The sequence below is a fragment of the Vidua macroura genome, chromosome 1 (assembly GCF_024509145.1).
Source record: "Vidua macroura isolate BioBank_ID:100142 chromosome 1, ASM2450914v1, whole genome shotgun sequence".
In the NCBI taxonomy this organism is placed as follows: domain Eukaryota; kingdom Metazoa; phylum Chordata; class Aves; order Passeriformes; family Viduidae; genus Vidua; species Vidua macroura.
Genome location: NC_071571.1, coordinates 136,568,583 through 136,581,716, shown reverse-complemented (window position 1 = coordinate 136,581,716; position 13,134 = coordinate 136,568,583). Strand labels below are relative to the sequence as shown.

The 13,134-nt window shown below is 43.2% G+C and overlaps 1 protein-coding gene across 5 annotated transcripts; it reads left to right on the top strand.

Annotated features, from left to right (window-relative positions):
- The first annotated feature begins 10,048 nt into the window (after positions 1-10,048).
- Positions 10,049-12,556, top strand: TMEM74 (transmembrane protein 74). Of its 5 annotated transcripts, none has more exons than XM_053994988.1 (2): positions 10,049-10,133; positions 11,203-12,556. In XM_053994988.1, exon 2 carries the CDS (start codon positions 11,366-11,368, stop codon positions 12,314-12,316), a length of 951 nt encoding a protein of 316 aa, XP_053850963.1. In that variant the 5' UTR covers positions 10,049-10,133; positions 11,203-11,365; the 3' UTR covers positions 12,317-12,556. The 5 variants fall into 5 exon arrangements, with proteins under 5 accessions (XP_053850963.1, XP_053850955.1, XP_053850972.1 ...); XM_053994980.1 differs by having other exon boundaries at positions 10,072-10,133; positions 11,155-12,556; XM_053994997.1 differs by lacking the exon at positions 10,049-10,133 and adding an exon at positions 10,157-10,416.
- The last annotated feature ends 578 nt before the right edge of the window (positions 12,557-13,134 follow it).

The window sequence follows — 13,134 nt, the reverse complement described above, 5'->3', positions numbered from 1 at the left end:
GTGAGCCATGAGAAAGAGAGGACAAGCTCAGAGAGAAGCTGAAGCCACCTCACTCCAGATCAGGCATGGGTTTGGGGATCCTTACTGACAAGGAGGCAGGCAGCATTTTTAAAATGAGATTTTTACCATAATCCCCTGAAAATTAATTATAACTACCCAATTATGGTGGGATTGATCTAAACACATCTGTCTACAATGAGAATAACAATGTGTGACAGAGCAACGTGAGCAGCAATCACAGTCAGTTAGGTGCACTATTCACCCAATTCTAAAGTAAGTGCCTACACTTGGTCAGAAGAATCTCATCTCTAATTCTGTTTACTGTGTTGGTCTTCCCAGTTACAACCATCAAGACAGCTAGTTCAAAGTAGAAGTCTGTGTCCCAGCTCCACATTTAGTCAGATGACTGCCAAACCTGACTCCACTGGATCCAGATCATTTTTGAGATTGAGTAGTAGAGCAAGTCAGGGAAAAATCTGCAGTTAAAAATACAGCCAGAAAATTTCAGCAGGAAACAGAAGACACTCTTAGTTGTCTGCACAGAATAAAGATGCCCAAGTAAGTAGGAACTTTTGGAGGCCACGGAACATCTTGCACTAATCCATAGAATACATTTCATGGGTTTTAACATGCTAAATAAACACAACGTCATTTTCAAACATGAATCATATTAGAAATAAATTTAGATTTTTCTCCTGAACACTCATTGCCTTGGTGCTTAAAGTACATTTCCTAAATTTAGACTTTGCCATAGATGCTTGTGCTTATTAAGTGATTTAAAGAATAGTATTAGTGCAGAGTAAAGAATTATCTTCATGATAACCTAAATATCAGAGTCATAATCTTTTCTCCTTCTGCTCCAATTTCTGGTCAGTTTGGGGAGTGATTCACTTTAAGTTGAGATGTTGCCTCATGCTGAAATCTTACCATCCTTTACTCACATTGAATCAGTTAACTTCTGCTCCCATGGGAGACATATGTTCCCTCTGCCTTTGGGTTCACACTTGCAGATTTACTGGCTGCTTGTTTCTTCTCTAACATAAAAAAAAAAAGCATCATTTCAGTTTAACTGTGAGTTGCAATATTATTCCAAGATCTCAAAATCATTAAAACATTAATAAAATTGTTACAGAAAATGATGAGGAAGGAGAAGGACAAGACAGATTTTTAGCAAGGCACAAAACTGCTGAATTTTAATCCGGGATATAAAAACACCCTCTTAGATTGGAACTAATTAAACAAGTCTCACCAGACAAGAAGAATATGTGGATATATATGGATATAGAAGGTTATATCTGTTCTGAGACAAACTGGATAAAATCTTTCATGGTCAAGGTACCCTTTGATTTCTCCTATCATCCAAAAATAATGATTTTAATGCTACTGGTTTAAAAGTATCACCAGAAAATCAAATGAAGAAGCAGATCAGTTGTTTAAAAGTGACAATATTTCTCAAAGATTGAAAAGCAATGCAATTTAAATAGTCTTCATACACTTTGTATCTCAAAACTTCAGAAGACAGGCAGAAAACTCAGTCTCTAGTTTTACCATGTTTTATTACTGTCTGATGTTCAGGTAGCAAAAAGGGTGATTGCAATGTAAATGGATAGATAGCTAAACTCCTATTACGTGCCCCAAAACAGAGTGATGCTCCTCTCCTTCTTTCCTCCTCTAATGTTATCATTATTATTTTATTAGGTGGAAAGAATCCCTCATTCAGAATACACAGCATTATATCTTTATCTACTTGTCATTATCCTTTCTTATTATCCTTTCTTGTTATCTTTTCTTAAAGGAAATAGAAATTTTCTAAATTAATAAAATTAATAAATTAATAAAACTAATGATAAATGTTTAAAATATTTTTTCTTAGTCTGATTTCATTTTTATATACCCATGTTAGAAGCTCTTTATTAATCTTTTGGAAATATAACCATGGGTATTTTTTTCCCTGTAGGATTATGTCTTTGAACATGAAGAAACTGTTAGTCCCTCTGTTAATTTTTCATTTTCCACATTAATTAAAAACTTGTCCAGATGGCACTGCACAAATATCTTCCATGCAGATTTCTGGCTTTGAAATGCAGCTACCCACCTCAAAAAACATCATTTCCGTCTGCTTGGGAAAATAGCTCTCCATGGTTCATTTTATGTATAATATTGTGCGGGGGAGAGTGTGTGACTTGGAGTGGAAATTCATTTCCAAATCTCCCACTCTCCATGAGAAACTCCACGTAGCTATTTGTGAGTACCTATGTGTGTATACATGCCTGGATGCCTCAGAAGTAAGATTAACCAAAGAACTCCTATTACCTCAATATAATGTATACACATAATTCTCAGCCAGGTGGTTAATAAGAACAGAAACCAGTAGCATCAATGTATTTGACATCTCTTGAAGCAAATTATTAAACCAAGCTTAATCCCCACCCAAGAAGTGCCAGAAAACCACAAGCCCTCATTCGGTCTGACCTACCCACTCCTGAGGACTCTGCAAAAATTACAAACAAATAAATCTTTATTCAAAGAAAGACAAAACAGTAATACATTTAGCATGCAGTAAGAACAAATCCTCCTTCCTTGCTCATCCACCACCAGATGCCCATTGTCCAGGATAAGCTATCTATCTGCAGGGATCTCTTTGCCCCCACAAGATGCCTGCTCAGGCACTGCCCTGATCAAACCTAGGAACTACCCCAGGGGTGCCTGGATCACTACAGTCCTTTTCTCGGGTCCTCCACACCAACACTCCTGTTCTGATTCCATTCCAGGAGGTTTCACACCAAGGCATTTCTCACCAGACACTCAGCTACGTGTCCCTGTCTCACACTGAAATAAATTCTATTGCAATGGAGAGAGCATTCAGAGCTCTGTAATGGAGACCTGCTTACCCAGGATCCAGGTCTTTGTTAAAAGTTTAAGTAAAAAATTATCTTCCTCTTTTCAAGAGCCAACCTTCCTGCAAAGCCCAACCTGTCTGTGCTGGCTCCCCAGACACTGCCAGAGGAAGACTTGGTAATTAGCCAATGTGAACTAAGGTCTCTGTAGTTTTGCTTTCTGCTTTTCACCGACTGTGGGATAGAGACATCTTTGTTTTCCTGAATGGATAGATAGATGTGTGCATGTATTTATTACAAAAAATATTGATTTCCCATAAATAATGTATTAGGAGCTCTTCAACTGCTCAAGTAAGTGACTGCCTTTTTATCATACTGTGCCTGCAGTTCTGCCTGCATGTCGCAGATTTTACTATCATTGCAGTTCTGTTGCATGCATAACATAGTAACCAGATAAAAATGACTCTGATGTGTCAAGAACAGAAAAGTGTAAAACATTTTCTTTAGCAGCATGTGACTCTCTAAGACTTCTGTTTGTGAAGGAGCCAACACAGTGTGCTGTCACCATTTGAATATATGGCTTCAAAACCCACTGCAATTAAAAGCTTTCAGAGAGCTGGTTTAATATAGAGCATGACATCATATTTCCTTCCATGCCTTCTAACTAAAATAAAACCAAAACCATCAGGTCAGGTTTTATTTTTCACTATTGATTCCAGATACTTCTCTTAAGTTCAGCCTTAAGAAGAATGTTCCTCCTTCTTCCAAGGCAATCAAAGGAGGACAGCAAGTAGAACCTCCTAAGGAATATGGACAGTGCCTACGTGACAAGAAAAAGAATGTTAAAAGCCTTAACCATATCTAATGAATTAAATGTTTATTGCTCTGTGGGTGTTTGGTCTGCAATGCCTGCCACTAACATCAATAGAGGTCTTGTTTAAAAACCTCTAGTTGCATTCTCAAAATTCAGGGGACAGGCTGGACTTTAAAGGTTTGACTGTTAAAAAGATCAAATATTTTTCCTTACAGTTTCAGTCAGATCATACTCCCTTGGAAAGTAAACAGAATCAAATCACTGGGTGTCAGAGAGGAAAATGCACAGATAAATGGTCTAGCTCATTCACATGGCCCTGTAGAAGGATTGCTTCTTGCAGACTATTTTGTAGCACTTCGTTCACTGTTTTTCAGTACTGTAGAAGAAATGTTGCCTTTGGAAGAGTCTGGCAGACCTGTCAGGGCCTGTATTACTGTGATTAGTCTTACTTTTCCCATTTGGTTTATCTACTCCAGGTTTTAGCATGCTGTATTCCACCAGGGTCTTTTACAACTCCTTGCAAACACTGTTCTAGAAGGAACCTCAACATTATTAGATGAGGAAGGACAGTAAGAAATCCTGGCCTGTTTAAAGCTGATTGCAAAAATGCTATAGTGATTGTGCTGGGGCCAGGACTAGACACATGGGCAAGGCTTTCCTCCACACATAAATTCAGCATGATAGTCAGTTTAAGGGACTGTGAAAGAGAGGAAGAGAAGGAGGACTTGAACTTTCTCAAATATGGGATGCTATGGCTGCTAATTTAGATACAAATATTACCACAAGCAATCTGCATGGACCCTAGCTCTGCTTCAAAACCCCACTGATACACCTTCCTGGCATATCTCTGATGCTATGATTTATGAGCTTAAAATAGTTCTATGTCTCTCTTCCCTCATACCAGTAGTTCTCTCCTTAGGTATGAAGAAAAGAACTGAGTTCCCTTGTAAGTCACTGCTTGCCCTTTGGCTAAAACAGGTGGAATGAGGAACAGGGCTCAAGGCCCAATTCTTTATCTTAATTTTGGTGCCTTGATTTTGGTTCTGTGTTGCCTGGATTGTAACAAATTACAGAAGTTTCCTGTGTTTCAGCTTCTTTGCCTTTAAAATGGGAATACTGATTTCAGCTTTTTAATGTACTTTATAGTATGTGGACATAAAGTACTACCAAGAGAAGAAGGTTTTACTATTTTTTATGTTTAGTCTTTTTAATACAGGTAAATTCCACAAATTATCAGCATTACCTCTCTAATATGAACATATCTTTGATGTTTCTGTTGAAGAAACTCTTTAATGCATGCTGATAATATAGAATCCCTGTGTACTATTTCTGATAATTTCTATAAAACCTCATTCTGTCACCAGCAATATATATATTACTGAAGACTGTGTGTCCTTGCCTTGTCAGAAACTGCAGCCTTCACTTTCTTCTTTCACCCATAGTTTTATGAGTACTGCAAGAGCTAAGAGTAATTTTTGTTTCCAGATTCAGTATAACTGCCCCCCACAACTTTATGAGTCAAGCTATTATTTCCTCATATTATGCTGCAGTCCCCTTTTATTTCTGCACTGTTCTCTATCCTTTAAATCCCTTGCTTAAAATCTCCTTGGTGATTTCTTTATTTCTCTCCTAAGCGGCCTCACCTGGGCTTCCCTCCAGGGTAGTCTATTATCTCACTTTCCCTTTAAATACCTTCATTCTGTAATTAGTATTTTTAGGTCTTTTTGTACAGAATAACAGGGGGACTACATCTCCCAGATCTGTGTGATTACTGGAGGTGATTCTGTCTTTCCATGCAAGTGTGCAGGAAAGTGAAGAGAATAACCATCCAGGAAAGCACCTGAAAAAGGCAATGACAGGAGTCAATCATGTGCATGACACCTGGCACTCAGCAGCCACAGAGGGTTCAGGGCTGTGGTCTTCAGTCTGTGGGCTGACCCAGGGAGAAACATGTCCTTTGTGTCTCAGGTATGACCACAGTGGGAAATAAATGGTAACTTTGGTTCTCACAACACGGTGACAGCACAGTGCTGGTACTCCCCCATCAGTGGGCAGAAAGCTGTGGTGACATGTGGCAATCCCAAGCCCACAGCAAGGAGGAGCTGTTTGGGCTCTGTCAAGGCTCCTTCAGATCACACAGCTCAGTGCTCAGCGTTGAGGGGGCACACAGGGAGGCAGAAGGTGTCTCCTCCACCCCAGTGTCCAAAGCTTAGGCACTCACAGTGGTCTCCAGGTACCTGGCACTCAGCAGCCAGTCTGCCCTGGGCACAGCAGGGCCAGCTCGGCCATGTCCCACTGTGCACCCTGAGCCCAGACTGCTGAGGCAGAGCTGTGAGAGTCAGCAGGACACTAGAACAATCAAGCACAGTCAAGGATAGGCCTGTTGACCCAGGGGTGCTCAGGTGCTTGGGGATTCAGAAGGGAAAACGGCAGAGTATGAGCTCCTGAAGGGGGAAAGCAGGAAGGGTGGTCAGGATCAACAGTAAAACCTGTGGTAGTGGGGTTGACCAGGTCACCAGCTGGAGTCACTGGTGCGGGCATAGCAGGTGGGAAACAGCAGCCCAGGGACATCCAGACGTGGCCCTTTCCCTCCTGGTGAGTGCAGGCCGGTAAAGGCTCCACATGTGCTCTGCCAGGGAGGAGACCTCAGCCTTACAGCTCATTAATTCCTACCTGTCCTTCACTAGCTCCTGAGTGGGGCTACAACTACTGTGTCTTCCAAATGGTCAACAGGCCCTTTGCTCTCCAGATGATCTTTCACTCTAAGACCGAGACTGACTTTTTTGTTCATCCTCAGGAGCTCTACATACTCAAACCATGATTTCATGTGTTCAGACATGAGAAGCACAGGGATTACATCAAGGATGTAATCTACTTGTGTCAATTCTGGAACATCATATTACACAGCTATGGTTTCTTGTATCTCTGTAAAATTATTTACTTACTGTGTCTTTTATTAATGCACAATGGATGTGCATTAGTGAATCAACCAAAGCAGAATTAAATTGCTTTCATGTCTACTTTTGCTTTATTAATCTGTGACATTTATTGATCTGTGACAGTAATGTGTTTTAAACACACAGAAATGGTGAATTTTTATTTTCAAAGTGAGTTGTCCAAATATTTGCTTGCTAGCCTCAGAATACTTATATTCTCTAAGTCAAAAAACAATTGTATCACTTTTTTCTTCTGCCATTTATATATAAACTTAGCTTTGCATCTTCATTCCCATCTATTACCTTTGTTATTTTTCACAGACCAGTACACAGATCCATGTATTTCTCTAATAGGTTTTAATTTTTTCTTCAGCCCCATGTTATTCGCTCCCTAGTCAATTTACTTTACTCAACAGTATGATCTATTCAAGTGGAAATGGGAAGTTTATGTAATATTCTCTCCAGACTTCTCTGAATGTATTATTCTCTGAGCCACACTGGCTGGAGTGCCCCTTTATTTTAGAAGTTTTGCAGTCTTGCAATACTTGCACAAGGACCACTGGAAACCTAAGGTCCTGTGACTATGTGAGGCAACAAATTGAAGAGTCTATGAAAACAAGATCATTGAAGAACTCTGTATACATGTTATCAGATAGGGAAAAGAAGAATAAAAATGTTTGGGGGAATGCTTCACTGAGGATCCCATATAACATTGGAAAATTCTCTGAATTGTGATGGCAAGTAGAATATCTCAAAACCTATCCTCTACCAGACCATGATGGGATTCACCATTCAGAAAACTTGTTCCAGTTTTGCCTGATTCCTCTGATGCCTTCAGATCTGGTCAGGCCCTCAGTGAGGCTTCAAACAGAAAGTGTGAAACAACTTTTAGTTCCTCACAAGCCTCCTTCCAGTTTTACAGTGACCATAGGTTACTGAGAATGGGAAAAAAACATATAAATCTAGTTCACATACTCATTTATAGTGGGCCAACTTGAAGAGAGCTTACAAGATGCTCCAGAGCATGGTTTAAATTTAATTGCATGTATCTCAACTGAGACACCTTTATCAGCCGTCTGTCAGATTCCATATTATCACTGTATTGCTACCATAGCCCCGCTCAGTGTCTGAAAAGGCTGTATTATGTGGTCAGCTGCAGCAGAGAGAACAAGGCTCATCCACCCTGACAGTCTACTCAGATCTTTTATTCCTGTCCCATTTTGTGTCCATCACTCTGTTTTTTAGCTCTACAGAGCCACTTTTTTTTCCTGTGACAAATATTCTTACTCCCGTCCTTACTTGATTAATCTTTTCACCAGCTGTACTTGTGTTTGCAGAGTACGCGTTGCTATGCATTCATTTCACCACCTCCACACCTCAGAGCATTGGCAACAATCACATTTGTTACAAGAAAATGCTGTTAACTCGTCGCATCCAAAGTTAAGAAAATGAAATGCCAGTAATAGGAATTGTGACTAGACAGTGATTTCACTCTAAGAGTAAGTGAACTGTACTAGCCAAAGGAGACACAGCACCACATGGGAAGGCACATAAGAATAGACAACACTTGGTTTGACAGAGTTGTGGTTCCCTCTGTTTGCTCCATAGTTGGCGGGACTGCAATTATCAGCAACAAATTAATACACTTGCCCAACACACGCTGGCACAAAATGGGGAGGAGAGTGGGTGGCAGAGCAGCAAGATATTTGTGTGGTTAAATAACAAGTAACTAAGGCTCTAGTAAGTGCTCAAGAGTACATGCTGTAGCTCTTGGGTTTTGAAGGAATCACAACATGACCATTTGTTGTGTGCAGACAATTTCCTGCCTTTGTATCAGCTGTCAGAAAGACAATACCCACCCAAGGACTTGGTAGGCTGTTATTTTCCTGGCCGAGGCCCAGGAAAGGTGTTCACATTCTTCCAGGCTGCATTGCCAGGGTTGAGCACCACATTTTTCCCTGTCAGTCATTTAATTAAGATTCATCTATCAGATGGGGCAGGTACAGCTTGCAGTGTCAGTGCCTAACATCTGAATGTTCCTCAACTGCTAATTCCCAAATGGAAAAGTACAATAGACTTAAAGAGAGTTTGTTTCTGTCTTTACTTTTACTTGAAACTATTTGAACAATTTACAGATAGGCTTTTTTGTTTCTTTGATTAGGTTTTATTTGCTCCTTTATAATTATCTCAAAGAGGGCACTGTTATTAAAAAGCTCCAAGGACAGCCTGCACCATTTTTCCAACTCCATAATTTTCTCCTTACAATTTTTCTTCAAAGGGTGAATAATACACTATTCAATGCATTGAAACTGCACTTCGCTAATGGAAACACTGCCTGGAGCTGCTTTGAAATGATATCCAAAGCACCCCAGAGCACTGAGCAATCTGTGTGATGGGCACTGTGAGTGTCCTACTGTCGCCACATCCTGGCAAGTAATTTTTACGTTCATGGGAGTTATTCCCACTAAGATTTGAACCTTCTGTGCTAGGTGTTTTGGGTCTCAGCAGGATATGTCTTCAAAACTGATTTGATTGCCTAATGTATTGCTTCAGAACTGGCAAAGAGTCCTTACAGAGAATCACCTTGTTCTCTGATGTTAGGCCAACTCCTTCAGACAGTCTGTGTTTGTCTCTTCTGGTTTCCCCAGCTCACTGTTCATTTTGAGCCTCTGCTTTCCTGCCCAACAGCCATGCAAGCAGGTGCTGTTCACTTCTAATTCCTGTGTGCACCCTCATTTCAGCTCCATGGCAAAGGTCCCTCTGCCCATGCTTGCTTTTTTTCTCCCCAGAGCCCAGCCTTTCCACAACAACACAGTATTCAGCTCTGATAAACCTTCAGTTCAGACTACTCCACACTTTTTTTTCATCTTCTAGTTTATCACTAACACTGGCAAAGGAAAAGCACTGGCAGGAAAACTCAGTGAAGGTTCATACTGAAAATGAAATGGTCATTCATTTATTATGTATTTTTTGGCAACAGTCTTTTTTTTTAATAGTAATTTATGCCGGCCAGAGGAAGCGCATGGACAATCTGCCAACACGGGTGAGCTCCTGAGATTTTCCAGTAAGTCTTGTATAGAGAGTATGTCCCTTGACGTCTCAGCTCCAGCAGTTCTGGGATCATTTGAGAATCTGATTTTATCTTTCCCTGGAGTAAGTCGTGAGCTCCCAAGACTATGGAAAACAACTCCGGGTGATGACTGAGCTGGACGCACGCATAAGGCTGCACGGACGCTCCTGTCGGCCCCGTGCCAGGACCCGGCACTCGCAGGGGACTGTCCGGTGACTGCAGCCCCGGCAGCACGATCCGCAGGCAGCGCCCGAGCCCGGGGGGCCGCGGGGCGGGCGCGGCTCCGGGCGCTGCCGCAGCAGCGCCGCCGCCCCCGGACTACAGCTCCCGGCGTGCCGAGCGGAGCCCGCCCGCCCCGGCACTGCCCGGCTGGGCTGGGCCGGGCCGGGCCGGGCCGGGCCGGGCTGGGCCGCCCGGGGTCGCTGGGAGCAGCGCGGGCGGGGGCGCGGCTGGAGGCGGATGCGGCCGGGAGGAAGGTGAGTGTGTCCGTGTGTCCGTGTGTGCGTGCCGGGCCGGCGCCGTGCCGGGCAGGTGAGAGCCCCGCGGGCAGGAGGAGGAGCAGCGGGAGGAGGAGCAGCAGCAGGAGGAGGCGGCGTGCTCCTGCCTGCCGGGGATGCGTGTGTGCCTGTGCGTGTCTGCGCGCCGCTCACCTCGGTATCGCTCGGGTCACTCGGTGGCGGGTGGATCCAGCTGCTCCCGGCGCCGGCGGGAATTGCTTTTCCCAGCGCGGCCGGTTCTCGCTGAGGTCCCGAGAAGAGCGTGAGTGAGCAGCGGCTGTGAGCGATCACGTATGTGCTATAGACGCACATGTGTTTCCTTCGCATGCAACACATTTGTCGGGCTGCAGGCTTCGCCCCGTGACACCGGGCGGCCTCGAGGGGGATGGGGCCCAGGCGAAAGGGGTAATAACGAATTAATTGCACATGAGAAGTAATATCCGTCTTTGAGTCATCAGTCTTTGAGGCATAATTTCATTCTAAAAGCTCTTAGATGAATGGTAGATCTTGTGTAGGAAAGCACTGCTTTTCCCATAGGATTATCAGATTTCCACCGGAGAATACAGATCCTGGATTATTGAGCTACATGGGATTTGCGTGTTTCTTTCTAATTAGTCTGTGAATATGAGTGTAAAATTCTTTATTTGGAAGGGGGGGATGGGAGTTATATGCTTCTAAAAGAACAGACATATCTTTTCTCTGACATTTTAGACAGTTTTTCTGGTTATCCCGTGCTCTGTGCATACTTACTGCCTTAATTGGATAGTGGTGTCAAAGGTTGATTAGATTCCCCAATAGATTTTGGATCTGCAAGAGGATTGCAGTTTTAAATGCGTGGTTAAAACAATCGTGTTTGTCGTCTCCCCTCAAACAGTTGAGAGGAGGGCTGATGTATTACATTGGCGTTATCTTCCCTTTGGTTTATTAATGTATCATTGTGAGGTTGTCGGGTTCGGTTTTGTTGTTGTTGTTTTTTCCCCCTCTGCTATTTCATTTGCAGACTGAAAAGAAATGAATGTCAGAGAGGATTTGTTTAATCATTTAACAGCTGACACAAGCCATGTCCCTAACAAAACGTTGGTGAAAAAGTGGTGAAGAAGATTTCTGGGATACAGCAGCACCAGTACTGTGAAGCCGCTTCTGCAGGTCAGGAGCAGCATTTGCTGGAGGATGCCGTAGCCCAGGAGGTGAGGCTCGTGGGGACGAGGTCGATGGCTTGCATGGAGCTTCTCTACCTGGCCGAGGAGAGCAGACAGGTGCCCCTGGGCACCGCTACTGGCTGGAGCCTGTCCCCCCATCCCTATGAGCAGCAGCAGTGTGAGGGGGGTGAGGTGGACCCCAGAGCAGCCGCTGCCGTTGCAGCCCTGCACTGTGAACGGCACTGCAAGCCCTTGCAGAGGGACCCTGTGGCTGAGCCCCCCCTGGCACCCCAGCTCTCCTCCTTGGGCACCTTGCCCCAGGAGCACTCTGCAGCCTCCAGCACCTCCCAGCCCTGCCACCCAGCAGAGCGCTTGCCCAGGGAAGAGGATGGAGGGAAGAAAAAAGCCTGCTGTTGTGCCCAGGAACTCGAGACATCGTTCACCTATGTGGATGAAAATGTAAATCTGGAGCATGCAAGAAGTCCCCCCACTCCTACAGGTAGCCAGGATGCCCCCCTGCAGCAGCATTCCTGCAGGGAGCTGCCACCTGAATGGGTGCACGATTCTCCTTCCCTGGTCTCCGAGGAGGACGATGCTGCCTCGGAGGCAGCAGCTGGGAAATCCGTTGACTATGGATTCATTAGTGCCATTTTGTTCCTGGTTAGTGGCATTTTACTGGTGATAATTTCCTATGTGGTACCCAGAGATGTGACTGTGGATCCCAACACTGTGGCTGCCCGGGAGATGGAGAGGCTGGAGAATGAGAGTGCAAGGATTGGTGCTCACTTGGACCGCTGTGTTATCGCTGGGCTGTGTCTCTTAACCCTGGGGGGCGTGGTGCTCTCCAGCCTGCTGATGATGTCCATGTGGAAAGGGGAGCTGTACCGGAGGAGCAGGTTTGCATCCTCCAAGGAGTCTGCCAAGCTGTATGGATCTTTCAATTTTAGAATGAAGTCTGGAGCAAATGATAATATGCTTGAGCTGTCGTTAGTTGAGGAAGATGTGCTTGCCATAGATAATTAGTGTGGTCATGATTTTTAAGGCTGCATTTCTACAGGAAAATACGTTTCATTAAAGAAAGCAGATGCAGCTAAAGATAGCTGCTGATGCAGTTTATTTGTCTGACAAGAATGGTGTTATCTTAAGCTCTATAATCAAATGTTTGCAATATATGAGTACTTGTTGTAAAGGGGAACTGTGCCAGATGAAATGCAAATTATATAAAATAATGAAAACCACTGAATAAAAAGAGACTTGTGATAAGTAGGTTCCTCAGATACTCATTTATCCTAATAGAAAACATTCCATTGGTGTCTTGCCTATATAATTTTCTTATTACTCCCATATAGAACAAGAAAGACCTTGACAGTTTGGAAGCTGTTAATTTTTGAAGCCTGCAGGATTATTAACAGTCTAGTTGACAGAATATTAAGAAGCAGGACCAATAATCAAATATCAGGGCTAATATTTCATTAAGAGATGCTTTTTTATTCTTTAATTTTAAGCAGATCCCTTCTCTTCAATTAAGTGACAGCTATGGGAAGAAAGAACACCACTTGGTCATGGCTGGCCACAAACCTCTCATATTTTCAAACAATTGTACAATTAGTGATGATTATTTAAAATATAAAATAAGAGGCACAAGGCAGGAAACCACATGGCTCATGGTGCTGGTAGGAGACAAAAGGCTCTTTCAGCTTGAGGTCAGTGGCTCCATTTCAGTTCAGATTAGCAATGATTGATAGTCATTAACTTCTGATAGCTATAGTGACCCATATAAAAGAAGTTTAGTTCCTGGTGGACAGATGTCTTTGTATGAAAACTGCCATAACTTGAATTAA